A 17,038-nucleotide genomic window follows, 5' to 3' on the forward strand; every position below is an offset into this window, starting at 1 on the left:
GAACATCAGACACTGAGTACCTGACCAGGAAATAAAGTAGAAGAAGTGCAATAAGAGACTTTGTTACAGATGGGCTTATAGTTTACATTTTAAGTGCTCAGGGAGGAATTGTATGCATAAATAATAAGCCTGGGATTCGGAGGTGGTGCCCATACCTGGACAACAGTGTTTGTTGTCTGTTCTGAATAGCTTGCCAGTTATTTCAAGCAGAAGGCCAAGAGCTAGGATATTGTGTCTACGAGCGAACACAAGCCTGGCACCAGTTCGTGAAGGCAGAATGCAATGCTTCACAGATCCTTTGAGAGCTTGCTGGAGTCCTCTTTGATCGTGATGGGATCTGGTGCTGTGCTCATCTGGATCTGCAATCTGTGTCTGTAGCCTGGGTGAAGTTCCAATCCTGAGTGGTTTCATGCAACTTGCTTTTGCGACCTGGGTGAGGATTCTCTCCTTAGTGGTCAAGTGGTAGTCCTTATAAATTGTATCTTATCTAAGATGGAATTTGCAATTTCAGCTAGGAATGTTATGTCATGATCATATACATCAGTAGATATACTAATAAGGTAATATATGTCACTATAGACTACATTATTTGTGTTATGGTTGTTTGACCTTCAAAAAGTCCTAGATTGATATCTCACTGGGGGTTTGGTTGATGTCTATATCTAAATTTCTTGATACTTTTACAGTTCTTGGAAAGATAAGCACAGATGGCATCTTCATCAAGGGCAAACATGTTGATGATTCTGCATAATTTGAGGAAAATGGCAACCTCCATAATCAAAGATGGCGCCCTCCATTTTCTAGGATGGATCCAAGGCCTAAGGTAAACAAGCTGGACAGGATAACTAAAATTGAGACTATAGCTAAAATGGAACCTCTCGTGTTTGTGAACCATGAACTAAAATTAACAAGCCTCAAGTGATTAAAATAATTGAATAATGGAGGGACACAGTCATAAGTTTTATGACATACCGGAAACATTTCTAAGCTAAATATTTACTAAATTGTCTTGCTTATCAGACATATTAATTATACATTTACGGAATAAAAGCACATGCCAGAAGCGTGCATTTAATAAAATATCAATTCATCACTTATCACACATTTAATAACACTCTTCAAACTGAAATAAAATCGCCTGAGATTCTGCAAGAGATGGTCTCATTCACTGCCAGCACCCTTCACAGATGTCCTTCTTGCCTAAAGCTGATAAATCTGAATCCTGGAGAAAGATTAACTGATTGCTATTGCTGGTTTGTTCTTCACAGGGAACACTTGCACACGTCTGCTGATAAAGACAGATTTACTGTCAACAAGGTATGCAGTGTGTCTCTTCTCCCTAAGAAATTGGTCTGCCTTCCATGCTCTCTTAGTGTAGCACATAGAAATAGGTATTTGGGTGTTAGGTTTTGAATGACATTTTAAAACCTGCTAGAAATGTTCATTTTATTCTTGTTACCTATAATTTGTCTGCTTGCTGTTTTTATAATATTCTGTGTAATTGCTGCTAGGCTTTAAATAACATTTTAAACATGCTAGAACGTTTCATTTTATTCTTGTTACATATTATGTGTCTGCTTACTGTGTTTTTATAGCATTCGAACCCTGACTCTGTGCCCACTTCATCATCATTGAAAATGCTGCTACTATGAAGTGACAGTTTAGCACCGACCAAAGAACTGCGACCGAAGAGAGCACAGCCTTCGGCCCCCTGGTACTCACAGGAATTGAGAACTCAAAAGGCCATCTGCAAGAAACTTGAACGTGCGTGGAGGAGCAATTATAACGAGGCTGAGCGGAAAGCGTATAGATCCAGCCTTCATACCTACAAACAGATAATTGCTTCTGCTAAACAAATATATTTTGCTGCACAGATCTCAGAATCTAAAAACTCAGCAAAAGAACTGTTCAAGACTGTCAAACTGTTGGCCTCACCTAAGCCAAGCCCTGTCCAACCTAGTCAACAACTCTGTGAGGAGCTGGCCAACTTTTTCCTGACTAAGGTTGAACGCATTTTCGAGCCCTTTAACAAGGGATGTAATGACACTTTGGAGTTGTGGATGGAAAGCCCAGGGTCTGAGCTTGTTGCTGGCCCAATTTTCGATAAATTTCGGACCATTCCCATTTCAGACATTCAAACTGGCATGAGGGAAATCAACTCTGGCTCCCCTTTTGATCCCTGTCCCAGTAGAGTGGCAAAACCCGCGTCAGGCCCGATTGGAGTGAAGCTTACGAGCATATTTAACCTCATGTTCGAAACCGGCCGATTTCCGAGGCAATGGAAACTTGCTTCCATCCTACCACTGCTAAAAAAACCTAACCTGCCTTCAGATGACCCCAATAGCTTCCGCCCGATTGCCAGACTCCCCCTTCCGGCTAAACTGGTTGAAAAATCCATGAACAAGCAATTTAGTCTCTTCCTAGCCGAAACTCAAGCATTCGACCCCACACAATACGGATTCAGGCCAGGTCATAGTACAGAATCTGCCTTGATCAAAGCTACGGAAGAAATCAGAGAGGCGGTGGACCAGGGAGGGAAAGCAGCGCTGATTTTGCTTGACCTGTCGGCAGCTTTCGACACCGTCCACCACTCTATTCTTCTGAATCGCCTAAAAATGTGCGGAATTGGTGGAAAAGCATGGGACCTTATTAGATCTTTTCTCACAGACAGGAAACAAGTGGTCACCTTGGGGGAATTCCATTCTAAACCTTTTTCCACACCCTGTGGCGTCCCTCAGGGGTCATCACTTAGCCCCACGCTATTCAATATTTATGTGAGCGCTCTGTCCCCTGTGATCAGCGCTTATGGATTTGGGATCACTTCCTACGCAGATGATACCCAAATCGTGGTCTCTTTGACACCAGAGGGCGAGTTAGACACGGTAAAGCGCCTACAGGACTGTATGCTAGCAGTGGGGAGCTGGATGGCGACGAATTGCCTCAAACTAAATTCAGATAAAACAGAGGTTATTCTGTTCGGAAATATTACTAATTTCTGGACCCCTGCCTGCTGGCCGGACTCTCTTGGCACGCTTCCAGTCCCGGTCGTCAAAGCAAAAAACCTCGGCATAATCCTGGACGACAGATTGACCTTGGACTCTCACATTAAAGAGGTGACGTCCAAAACCATGTATACCATTAGGATGCTGAGGAAAGTGCTACCTCTGCTTCCCTCGGACAGTAGACACACAGTGGTCAGGGGGCTGGTACTTGCCAGATTGGATTACTGTAACAGTCTGTATTTAAATGCGCAAAGTAGAGCATTGAGCAAACTTCAGATTCTACAGAATGCTGCTGTCCGCCTCCTCACGGGCGCTTCGCGATTTGCCTCTGCGTCCGCAGGAAGAAAAACCCTGCATTGGTTACCAGTCAATAGCCGCATTCAGTTCAAGGCCCTGACCCTGACCTTTAAGGCTCTGCATGGCCTAGGCCCAGATTTCTTAAAGAATAGATTACACTGGTATGTGCCAGGCAGAAACCTACGCTCTAAAGAAGCCAATCTGGCGCAGGTCCCGCGCATTAGGAAAGCTCGCTGGGGAGGCAGAAGTTTTGTCTACGGGGCTTCCAAGGCCTGGAACGAACTTCCTTTGTACCTTAGGTCGGCAACGGATTTGCTGTCTTTTAGAAGGGAACTCAAGACATGGCTGTTCCGTAATGAATAATTCTGATCTCCTCTTCCATCTGCCTCGACTCAGCCTCCTCAGGATCTTGCTAGACAGCGCCAGGACGCCTCCGGGTAATTTTCGCGCTATATAAAAACCTATAACATAACATAACATAACATAACATATGAAGACCATCCACTCAAGAGTGCTATCTGACCCTTGCCCCCACCATGCCTGCATCAAAGGGCTCCAACCAATCTGCGTAGCACTAACATTTATCCTCAATGGCTCCATTGACTCAGCCACATTCCTAGACACCACTGAAGCATGCCACAGCCAAGAAACCATCCGCTGACCCAGCCACACTTTCCATCTACTGACCCATCTCCCTCCTTCTATACCTAGCAAAGGTCCTAGAGAAACTAATCAACCAACGTCTCACTGACATTCTATGCAATCACCAGCTCTTTGACACCATGCTATGCAGATTAAGTCCCAACCACAGAACATCACAGCCGACATTTGCATGATCCTTGATAGAGGAGACACAGCAGCCCTCATTCTCCTGGACCTCCCATCATTATTTGACAAGATTTGACACCCATCCACATTAGGGGACTGCATGAAATTGGCACTGGATCTGCTCCTTTTTGATGGTTAGAATACAAGTGGTCAGCCTGGCATATTACTCCTCAGAAAGCTGCAAACTCATTCGTGGGGCACCTCAAAGTTCATCGCTCAGCCCCACCCTCGTCAATGTGTACATAAGCCCTCTGGCCAACGTCATCTATGCACACAATATCAAACATCCTCCACTATAATGATGACACACAACTCAATCTCTCCCTCTCAACCAGACCCCTTACACAAGACACAAGCTCAACACCTGCATGACCAAAGTCGCTAACTGGATAAAAATCAACTGTCTCAAGCTCAACACAGACAAACAGAGGTAGTGATTTAACAGTAAGATCACCTCACCATGGGACTGCAACTGGTGGCTAGCCAAACTCGGACCAACACCCAGCACCCATGCAACGAACCTCCGAAAAATCATTGACAGCAAATGGGATTTAACTACACAAGTCAACTGCATACCTGAATCTTGATTCTACAACCTGAAGATGCTAAGGAAGATCTTCAAATAGCTCCCAAGCAACACTTGAAAAACTGTTACTAAAGCCCTTGTCACCAGCAAGTCAGGCTATGGCATCACTCTCTATGCCAGGATTACCAAGCAACTTGAAGACTACAAACCATCCATAACCCAGCAGCCAGACTCATCTTCAACCCCCAAAATCAGAATTTGCATCACACCACATCTCAGGAAGCTCCACTGGCTCCCAATACACAAACAAGCTCATTTCAAACTGCTCACACACACATTCAAGACTACACAACTTAGGTCCAACTTACCTGAACAATCACATTTCCTTTCACCTACCACCCAGATAACTCCGCTCCACAGGACTCCTACCCACCCATACCATATGTATACACAGTACCAGATCAGCAAAATTGGCTTTTTCTCAAATTGCTCCTAAAGTGGGGAACACCCTCCCATTCCACAACCAAGCCTCATTTTTTCTTCTTGAATTCCGAAAGAAGCTGAAGAACAGGTTTTTCAATTAACCAAACTACCATAGGCATACACACCTGCTCAGCACCAGGATACCATTGTGGGTGATAATGCACTTTCAAATACACCTAAGAGTGTCTATAAAATATCATGTCAAAACATCTACATTTACTAGAAAAACTAGGTAATTTAACTGCTAAAATATGGTTGAGACCAATACCTAGGTGTCAATGATATATGCAGAACCTATTGACTTGACTGCACCTCAGAAAGGAGGAGAATCAGGGACAAACCAGCAAATCAAGCGTATCATGATTTGTGTCAGGTGTATTGTATCCATATGAGTATTTAGGTTCAATTCCTGAGGTCTCTGGGCAATACAGCAGATGTGTTGAGATTCTGCAAAACTACCATATCTACCTTGTCTTTGGACTCCATCAGGTGATGCTGGAATTTGTTGTTTGATGTATTGGATAAAACAGTTAGTAACTCATGGCTGCACTAATGGTCACTTGGAATTTTGTCTTGTGCTAAAGAGACCTCTAGGCATACAAGATGGTGGGTGGGCATAGCCTTGCTCCTGGTAAAATGAAGGATAGTTTTTACTTCTTTTAAAGTTAGAGGACATAAAGTGTAACACTGACTGTTCAATTTGGCATTTAGATGTGAAACAAAAGAATATCCCCAAGTGGTAGTTGGCTCCGTGACACGTAATATTGTATTATCAATCTTTTGAAATTAAACACTGCATTGGGCTCTAAAATGAATGAAAATGTAATACTTACTAATTTTATTTAAGAAGATGTTTATTTTTTGCACCGTAAATCACAATACAAATTCAAAGAAATAAAAAAATAACTTCAATGCATGTTGATTTGTCAAAAAACATTTGAAAATGATTTTTATTAGCCTTTCATTTTTATTTACTGTAAAAACCTTCTCTGCCACCTTGGTCCCTCTACCCAAAATGCCTACACACTGACAGGTGCCACTGGACCCCCTAGCACTTCTTTGCAGCTGCAAGTGTTTCCACTTCCTTCATGAAGCGGAGGCAAAGCTCCTCTTGCCAAGGCAGAGCCACACACTGCACAGATAGGGGTAGTCCTACACCACCTGCTACAGCCTGTAAGAGGAAGAAAGAGCAGAATAACTAATCTGAAGGAAACAAATTAATTAAGAGCCACAGTCAAAAAAGATCACCAAGAGCAGAAAGTAGAAAATATCAGCTAGTCGAGCATAAACAACAGCAACAAGAGAGTCTGCAGGACTGATTTACAAAGTATAAAGTGTCAATTACTTAAGGATAACACAATAAATAACTATGCAAGTGGCAAGCAGGTAAGTTCAGGTCACCTTTAAGCAAATCAGCTCACAAATGAACAGCAACAAACTGACTGAATATTCCTACTCAATCATATACGTTACTAGATGGAACCGATCTATCTCATATGATGCTGCTTAGATATTCCATGATGAACGCCACAAAACATGGAATTAAAGCGTTATCTCCCTTGGGAGTAGCGTCCCCTACTCAGCACCCCTTGGTGTAAAGAATTTCCAATAAATGTACTGAAGACGTTATGCTGTTTGTTGTATTCTTTTAAAAATTTTCAGTTTCATTGAATGTTCATACTATTAAAATCATAGTATTCCAAACATTGTTTGCTCAATTTCACATATTTCTGCCCAATGCATTTTTGGCTCGCCCTTATCAGGGGACTTGCGTTCTTCAGATGGATATCGGAAAAGTCCATAGCTTTTAAAAATGAAACGTAGTGAGTGACATGCGCTGCCACGGTGTGCAGAATCCACGCAGAATGTCAAACCCGCGTTCGCGTTTAGAAGATCGGTCTTCCGGGCCACAAAACATGGGGCATATTAACAAGGAACCGGGAAAATTAACGCTAAGGGCGCTTAGCGTTATCTTTTTTTAACGCCCGCTGTCGCTGGATAATATCGCCTGGTTATCGTGTTATTAACAACGCTAACCGCCTAGGCGATAAAAAATCCAGCGATAGCGGCATTTTGGGAGGTTATCGCTGGTAATGCAGGGATAAAACTACAAGGATAGGGATATTCTTGTTGATAGCCCATGGTGGACTTAGCCATGTAATCCACCTCCCATTGGATTACATGGCTAAATCTGAAAAATAGCAGACATAAAAAAGCAGCGTTAACCGTGGTTAGCGCTGCTTTTTTTTGTCTCTAACAGGGTTAGCGTGAAGCTTGATAATAGGAGAAATGTCGCTTAGCGACATTTCTCCTATTATTTTGCTCTGGAACGCCCACTTTGCATCTCAATAGAGATGCAAAAAGAAGCGTAGTGAAAAAGGGTGCTAACATGCGATTTTGCATGTTAGCACCCTGTTGTTGATAGGGCGATAATACTATCTCCGCTTCTTTGGCTTTTAAAGCCAAAAAAGCGGAGATAAAGCCCTTGTTAATATGCCCCTAAGTTCTTCCTTAACAGAAAAAACAATACTCTAGGGTAAGTCTAAAAACTATTTGAAGAGAAAAGAAAGGCAAAATGAAAAGAACACCCAGTAAAACATGTGAACCTACAAAAAAGTGCAAATATTAACTCCATTTGTGATATAAACTCTCAAATATTCTGGTCAAATACTGAGTACAGTTAATCAAGTTGAGCTATACTCTTTCAGATATGCAGTTCTCAAACCATATTTCCCAACATTACCAGTGCCACTCCCTTGAGATTCTCCCAAGTCAACTCCAGCAGAACTGACAACCCAAACCAGTCTGGCACCCTACATACTTTCAATTGTCTCTCATGTCTTTACTTTCATCATTATGCACCAAAATCAAACTTAAAATTCACAGTCTCCGATCAACTATTTTTACAGCATTCAATATGTCCTAATAATTGCCATGGGATTAGTAAATTTGGGCAAACTCAAAGTACCTGTTAGTGCTGTAATCTCCACACAAACTCCCACAACCACACTCTTGCTAATTGTATCCATTCCTTCATCGTTTTATTAAGTCTTTCTACCATCCTGTTCATCCCTGGATGGAACAACACTCATTCCTTATCCACCGCTCTGTGTTCTTACAAAAATTACTTACACTCTTTTGAACAAAACTAGGCCTAATTGTCAGTCAACAAACAATTTGGCAGCCTCACTTTTGCAAACACTTCAAATATCTATCAAGTCAGTTTCAGTGCCTTGAAGTAAACTTTTCAATTGCAGGCTCTGTGGTGCAAATTCATGTATAAATAAAGCAATGTCTACTTATGGAGAGGTTTGGGATGCAATTTCAATGATCCTAGTCGAAGGTGACAGTAGTTACTAATGGTTAAGAAAAGCTCAAATCTACGAATACAGAACACAGGAATTACAAAATGTGCACATTATTATTAGTGTTAGTTACCATTTCTATGGCATTATATCTACCAATAGTATGGCATTACTGCAGCTCCGTTTTAGATCTACAGAACATATAGGCATGAAAACTAAAAACAATGAAACAATAACAAGAAATAGAGCAGGATTGCAGGCTTTGGTCCAGCACCTTCCAGCTATTGGTCTCCATAATGTTTTTCTCCATTAGCCACTGCATGGTTGTGCTGTATGTCAAATCTTGGGGCCACATAAAATAAGCATGTTTCCGGTCGCAAGCGGCCTGATTTGCAGAATTGGGCCATTTTTTGACCGGAAAAATGCATGTTGGTATGTATCATTACCAAATTGTGATTCGATAACAAGTTACTGAATCACAGTTTGGAATTGCGAATACATACTGATTCGGTATTAGGAAGAGGCGTGTTTAGGGCATCCCTTCCGAATACAGAATCACAGTGGTATGTGAATGTTTATCAACCAAAATGCAGTTGTTTAACATTCACTTTTTACCAGAACATTAAGTAGGTGGTAACCCAATTGCAAACAGGAAGGGGTCACTTTGTGAATGTTCGTAAGAACGTTTAAGAGCAGGCAGTGGCCCCTTAGAAAATGAAAAGAAAACTTAGCTTTTTTCTTTTTTAAGTGCATTTTTTACGGAAAACGGGCTGTTTTTAACAAAAAAATTGATTGCTTTATTTTAAAGCAATCACAGACATGGGGGCAGATTTATGACAAGGAATGGCTAAATGAAACTCTATGAGTTTCAAACATTAGGACTAGCAATTACCTAATTGCGATTCGCAGAGAATCGCAATAAGGTAATCACTATTCCCAATATTAATATATCTGGCCTTAGGTCAGCCCGCAACATTTTGTAGATATTTACATTGTGCCATTTCAGTTCTCATTGGTACCAGGTATTAAGAAGTAGTACTGCACCGCGATGATTTAAATATGACACTGACATTGTAGCAAAGGAATGCCAAGGAGAAATATTTTCAATTGTACAACCAAGTTGGTTCATGTTTCAAAAACTGTAATGGACACTGACGTAACACTTAAAAATCTGGAACAACTAAATGGGTAATATAAATTGTTTTGAAAATGTTCACATTTGGAAGAATAAAATGTTAAAAATTAACAGGAATTAGTGAACTGGACGACTTGTAGCGAGGTTGAGATCTAGGTAGTCATAGACCAAAGGGAGGATGACAGACCCATTCCAATGTGGACTTACATGAATTTCCTAAATTCAGGAAGTGCAATCTTACCCAGCCACACCTGTCATTGTGAAAACCTGTATACAGGCCCAAAGTCAGCTAGCCGAAGCTATTAATAGATTCATGGGAGTTTCCTGAACAAAACATTACAGATAATAACATGCAAATTGGCATCTTTGTTGAATTCCACAGCAACAGACCAAAATGAAGAATGTTTCTGGACTAATATGTTTAGATTGATCTTTACAAATGATAAAAGTGACGCAAAAGTGGCGCAAGGGGCTCAAAAATCTGCCCCTTTGTTTGTAATAACTCAAAGTGATTATCATTTTATGTTTTGTAGTTCGCAATGCTTAAAAGCAGTAGGGCGATGCTCGCCATAGCTAAACCCATTATGCTATTCAGTAAAGCCTTTCCGAATCGCAAAATGGGTTTACTGACTAGTTTCGAATCGCAATTAGGAAGAGGCAGTATCTTCTATTTGAGATTTGAAAATAAGATGTTTTAGGGGTGTGTGAGAAACTTGCTTAATTTGTTTTAAATTAATAAAGGAAAATGTTGGGAAAATGACCCAAAATTACACACAATCAGGCAAAATGCAAATGCCTCAGTAAGCGGTATATTGTAGAGAGAAATATATCTTTATTTATGACATGAGGACAAATTTTGTGCTATAATTTTGGTGTACATGGTGGCGTAATTACGGAATGTGGTGTAATGGCATAATTTCGATCAGTGTAATGCAAATTTCCCATAATTCCACAAATTATGAAAACATAATTTACATCTTGCATGGGCCTATTGTTAAAGTTGTTGCAAACCATTGAAAAGTTACAGCTCATCAAGGAAGAGGTAATAGATTTACACAAAGGGAAAACTGTCCCCGTTGGAGAGCGAATGCTTTAGAAATCAGGAATTATTTTGTAATGATTTTTTTAGCCACTTTATTTAAGGTTGGTATTAGAATATACATCTTGAGAAATCAGGTGCAAACAAATCCTAATGTATCCCTTAGCAAGGGATCAAAAACTGTAGGTAACCCATGGTTTAAGGTTGCATTTAACATAAAACAATGATAATCTATCATTAAACAATCACATATAAGCAAAAAGAAAATCCCCTGCCCAAATATCTGCTCACCCAGCAGGATTTTGGTATTTCAATCTGAAGTGTCTAATAATGTAGGGTGTTTACCCATACTCTTACCAACTCCAGAAGGTCTGGAGGCAGTGTAGCTAATTCTAGATCATGTGATGTATGTCACAAATGGGGCCTAAGTATTCTCAAAGATCTTCTGAACCCCCAATATTGTTGGTAAGTTTTCCATCACATGGAGATGCCACACTATCATCCACCATATTATCGTATTAGGTACGCGAGGACCCTTCCATGTTATGCAGTTGTTAATTGAGCTGCTATAAGCAGGTGGTTCATCAGTTTGCCGCTAGCAGGGGAGAGCGGGTATAGTCCCGCCTGATTCACCTGGCTCAGTAGAAAAATGTATGGATCTAGTGGTAGCATAGCTCTAGTGATATCCTTAAGCATTGTAGCTCACTCTAGAAAGCTTTGATTAATTTACAATCCCACCACATATAAAGTAGTCAAGAACATTACTTTATAAACAGACTGTAAGAAATTGAGTTATTGGTTGGGGGGGTGAAAACCCTACTCAAACAACAATCACTATTCTTGTCAGTATGAACCAAGATAGTCACTAAGTTAACTTGTGCTTAACCCTGTAGTAGCTTGGCACAAAAGCAGTTAGGGTTAACTTAGAGGCAATGCTTAAAGTATGTATGCAGTGAACAAACGGTTATAAAGTGAAAACACAACACAAGAAAAATTCCAAACGAAATTAGAAATATTGAGTACATTTTGATCAATAAAATGACAGCAAAAAAAATTTAATTCCATTAGTAGAAATGAAGTTATGAATTCTTAATGTTTTAGTGAGATCTAGACTTCAAAAGATCAACGTGCCAACCGCAGCTATGTGGTCATGTGAGACCGGATCAAGTCAATAGTTAAGGTCAACCGCACTGGAGTACAAGTCAGATGCAAGAGGTAGGTAGAGTTCAGCAGAGCAGGGGAGTCATCATCATCAGGGAGCCACTGGATGAAGTCATGGTGAAGCCGTCAACGATGGTGGTAAAAAGTTCACTTAGACAACTTTTTGATAGTCAAAAACCTTCAGTGGGACAAAATGGCAGGCTGTAGCCAAAGAGGGCTACACGAGGCCAGATACCGTCACTGATCAGTCCTGATGAAATAGATTTGCAGCTGTGGAGAAGAATGCAGGGGGAAATAATACACCTGTAGGCCGACCGGCAATGCACCCTGGGCGGACTGGCTGGTAGGCAGGTTTCAGTTGCAGGTGGTTCTCCAGGAAGTTCTTGGTGACAAATATTTTAAATCCCAGGTTTAGGGTAAGTCAGAGCATTACTACCAGCACCCGTTCCAAGGATCTAGGACCTGGGGAGTACCATATGAAGGGGGGAGGGGGATAGGACTCACTGTAGCAGAGACCAGGTATTTGGTTCAGGACCTCAGGAACATGTTATGTCCCTGTAGCTCACAGAGGGGGTCAACCAACTAGCCCTTGGAGTCACTTCTGGTGCTCCTGGGTTCAAGGAGATGGTCTAGTTATCAAGCAGCAGGGCAGTCCTTCAAGCAGTAGGGCAGACATTGTGTAATAGCAGGGCAGTCCTCTGGTGGCAAGGCAGTCCTTCTGAGGTCTTCCACAGATCCAGGAATGGACTGAAGAGGTATTCTGAGAGTCAATATTTATACAAGGTGCAAAACGTTGTGTGTGTGGGGACACCCTTTTTAAACCCCATGTCTGACTCTGCAAAGCCCTGTCAGGGCTCCAAAAAATCTGGGGTGACAAAAGGGAGGTGTCAGGTTCCTCTGTGTGTGATAGAGGCAATCTCTTTGAAGTGCAGGGCACAGCTCCACCACAGCCATCCTGACAGGCTGGCCCATCCTGCCCACAACATGTTCCCTTTATGTCCCTATCTGAGAGGAATACAAACACCCCAGCTGTAGAGCTATTCCAAGTCATGTGGCCCAAGACATTGGCAGAAGAAACAAATGGTTAGAACAAGTAAATTACACCTTTCTAAAAGTGGCATTTTTAGGATTGTGACTAAATATTCGAATTTACCAGCAAAGAGTAATTTAAATTCCTTTGAGTCTAAACATGACAACTCTATCTGCTCCCAATTTAAAGTCAGCACCTATTACCAATAATAGGGTAACTGTTAGACCTTACATCCTTGGTATGGTTTTCCCTAACTTTTTGCCTTCAGAAATCCTGTTTTTGATGACTTTGTTTATGTTGGCCTTCGGATTCTGAGCACTTTACCACTGCTGACCAGTGCTAAAGTGTTTGTGCTCTTTCCCTAAAACATGCTAACATTGGGTTGTTCCCAATTGGCATATTTAATTTAGTTATAAGTCCCTAGAAAAGTGACACAACATGTGCCCAAGGCCTGTAAATTAAATGCTGCTAGTGTGCCTGCACTACTAATTGTGCCACCGATTTACGTGGCCCTTCCAACATGTCTCAGTCCTGCTATTGCAGACCCTTTGTATGAAGTTTAAACTGCCATGCAGACCCGCCAAGTTAAACCACTTGCCAGGTCCAAACCTTCCTTTTTAATACATATAAGTCACCGCTAGGGTAAGCCCTGGACAGCCCCAAGGGCAGGGTGCAGTATATTTAAAAAGTGGGACATGTAGCTTTAGGTTTTACATGTCCTGGTAGGGAGAAGTTCTTAAATTCGTTTTTTACTACTGCAAGGCCTAACTCGCTCATAGGATTACATTGGAGTTGCCTTGTTACATTTTATAAGTGTAATTTACAATTGGTAAGAGATAAACCCTTCAAGTCTGGGGTGTCTCTGTAATCACAATTTAAAATCCCATTTTATGGTGAATCCAGATTGTAAATTGCAATTCTGGAAATGCCACTTTTAGAAAGTTAGACATCAGTTACAGTAATTAAATGCACACCTGCTCTTCATGTTTTTTTCAGCTTTATCCAATGCTATTCCAAGAATGCGTGCACACTGGAATGGTGCCATGCCCAAATGACACCTTGAAAGACACAACGTTTTAAGGGGGGCGTCATCTCGCCCCCTCCAGTAGCACAGCAGCGTTGTGCCAGATTGGCGATTATGTCAGTTTCTCCTTCATATTAATCAGTTTGTTCGTTATGTTCCTCATATATCTTTTCATCCTCTCTTCAACATGAATTTTATTCTTTGCTCCACACGCGGAATATTATGCCATTTTCCAGGTTTCCCATGCTTTAGCTGTGCCACTCCGGCCTCTTGCAAAAAACACGACTGATGCATGATTCGTCCAAGACAGTGTTTTATTAAAAATACCCAATGCATTTCAGGCAACTAGTGCCCTTCGTCAGGGATCACTGTAAACGACAATAAAACAAATAACCATTGCTATATTGACTATTATTATTCAGCTTAAATCATCCATCACCAACAATACATATACAATCTGCCAGAATGCCATGTTAATATACTAACCCTCTCGTGTTCCCGCATAGTGAATTCCTACGTGAACTATGCAAATGATGGTTCTCTGGGCGTCTTGCCAATTTTTAGAAAGTTGGCATTTTCTTGCTTTAGCCATTTGGTGCGTGCTGCCTGCCTCTGATCACTCAGATGTCTGGGTGGGTGACAGATGGACTTTGTGTACTCCTCTTAGACAGCCACACACAATGGGAGCTTAGGTGTGATTTAATTAGCCATGCGGGCAGGGTGGGAGACAGGGGCTGCAACCAGTCTCACTTACACCTGAAAAGGCTGTGTCCTTTCCCCACACAAAGGGCTGCATATCCTCCTGTAGTGAGTCTGGAGCCAGGGCAGGAAAGGAGGACCTCTATGCACTTTTAAACCTTGTCTTTGAAGTCTCATCCAATTCAAAGGCACAACTGGGTACAAGCACTGGACCTTCAGACACCACATCTTCAGTACACTTCTGGACCTGTGAACACTCGGTCAGGAAGAAGCACAGCTGTGCTGCTGAAAGGACTGTTACTCTGCCGGATTACTAACTTCAATCATCCTTCAATCAGCTCTCTGAGAGACAACTTGGAAACCACCCGAAAATTATATGTTCAAATGGAATCTTTTCTATATCCTGCATAGCGGAGTAAAAATGTGTACTGTTATCAAAAGAACTGAATTTGGAGATATCAATCTAACTAGTATGAATGCTTGAAGGATGATTGAAGTTAGTATGCTGTATAAATGAAAGCCCTGTGCAGATCTATAAAAACCATATTTATGAATACTTTTAAATAATCATACATAATAAAATAAACGTTTTTCTAAATATTAGTGTCACTGCTTTTATTTGACATGTTTTGATTGTTCTATAAAGTTGAAGTTGCCCTAGATTATTTACAGTTTGTATTTCCCTGTCTAGGTGAACTTCACATTAGTACCAAGGGGCCCCTTATCTTTGCAATCTTATCTTTGGTTGTCCCACACTCTTTTCTTTTGATTTTTTGTGGTTAATTTTGAATCTGGAAATCTACTGTAATCTCTTTAGTTCTGCCAAATATGCCAGAAGACAGAAGGCTGAGTCGGTAAAAAAGCACAATATATCATTGGCAAACAAGGACAGTTTGGTCAGACCCATGTTTGTGGAGATGCCTTCTATAATTAAAGGATTCGTCTGCCCCTTCTGAATGAATGGCTCCATCAAAAGAGAGAGAAGTGAAGGCAAGTGAGGACATCCCTGCCTTGTGCCTCTACTAAGTGCTTTTGTGCAAAACAAAGGGTGGGAGGGCAATCAGTCTAGTAAACTCTCTCATACGCCTTCTCTGAGTCAAGCAAGAAAAGGAGTAGTTGGTCATTTTCTGAATTAGCTGTATCTAATATTCAAAGTAAATTAAATATTGTTCCATGTCTATTTCTAATGATACCCATCTGGAAAAGAAAAATGAGATTCTTTCTCCAGGGCCCTCATAAATCTAAAAAGAAAACATTGGTGGTTCCAAAACATCTCCTTTGTGGATAATTTCGTGTAGGGGTGGATCTGCTCTGCTTTACGCGCCACACTGACTACTTACCCACTTGAACCCGAGTCTTTTGCTCCACTCACATTAATCATTGAAAGTGAGGCGGGTACTCATCTCATCTCCTAGTTATACAAATCATGTGCTAGTACGAGACCGGTGAAGGACGACGAGGTTCGCAAGGTATGGGAGCGTGACCTCGGTCGCCCAATTACAGATGAACAATGGGCAAAATCCTGCGTGGTGATGAAGGAAGTCTCCCTTAATCGTAGGCATCAGCACATACACTTCAAACTTCTGTGCCAAATTTATTACACCCCTGCCAAAGCACACAAAATAGATCCGTCCAGACCCCACAACTGCCAGTAATGCTCCGCGCCATATGTGGACTTTGTGCACCTCACATGGACCTGCCCCAAATTACAGACTTATTGGGAGAAAATAAATAACACGCTGGGTGTCATGACTAATCTGTCTCTTGTTCCCACACCAGAAGTGGCACTACTAGGATACACGTTAATTTTCCTAAAAAAGTCAGGAGATTCGCATCCCTAGGATTGCTGCTGGCCAAGTGGGCTAGCTCTATTGCGGGGCCGAAGGGCTGTCCCTACCCTACAGAGATGGCTACGTAGTTTAGCATACTGCAATATCAATAGCGAGGTCTACGCTAACATCATGCCTAGGATTATTTAAACAGTCAAGTTAGGAGTAAACATTATACATCAAAACAACATTTGTGCATAGTGTCCCAAGTGACAAAGGGATCCTAAACCTAAGTGACAATGTGATTATTAAATACAAGGTTTCCACAATTTGTACAAGTCGACCATTATCATAATAATTCCATGGGAACAGCAGCTATATACAGTGATATGTGCTGGGGAAATGGTTCGCTTCTTCTGTATGTCGACGGCGTTTCGACCCTCAAAACAATGTGGGGTCTCTTCAGGGCTATTGATGAAGGGGCATCTGAATATATAGTTGCGCAGCCTTGTGAAAATGATGTGCCACACGTGAAGAAAAGAGGAAAAATGTTTACTCACACGAGGACCCGTTCGGGTACTCAATGTGAGGACAGGCTGTCAATCCAATGGGGTATGTAGGTGGGCCAGAGGGGCTCAATTAATTATACGCCACAGCCGTAGCGTTGTAGAATCCCTTTGTGGATTAAAAGTGACAATGCACTGAGAGTATTTCTCTGTAGAAGAATGGAAAAGCGGGAC

At 41.5% G+C, this 17,038-nt stretch overlaps 1 protein-coding gene across 1 annotated transcript in view; it reads right to left on the reverse strand.

The window, feature by feature from the left end:
• Positions 1–6,184: 6,184 nt before the first annotated feature.
• LOC146835060 (vitamin D3 hydroxylase-associated protein-like) overlaps positions 6,185–17,038 on the reverse strand; it is an 824,670-nt gene continuing 813,816 nt past the window's right edge. Inside the window, exon 15 of the mRNA XM_085599957.1 lies at positions 6,185–6,307. Coding sequence (XP_085456083.1) covers positions 6,185–6,307 — 123 coding nt within the window. The remainder of the gene's footprint in view (positions 6,308–17,038) is intronic.

The sequence above is a fragment of the Triturus cristatus genome, chromosome 4_2 (assembly GCF_964204655.1).
Source record: "Triturus cristatus chromosome 4_2, aTriCri1.1, whole genome shotgun sequence".
Taxonomy (NCBI): Eukaryota; Metazoa; Chordata; class Amphibia; order Caudata; family Salamandridae; genus Triturus; species Triturus cristatus.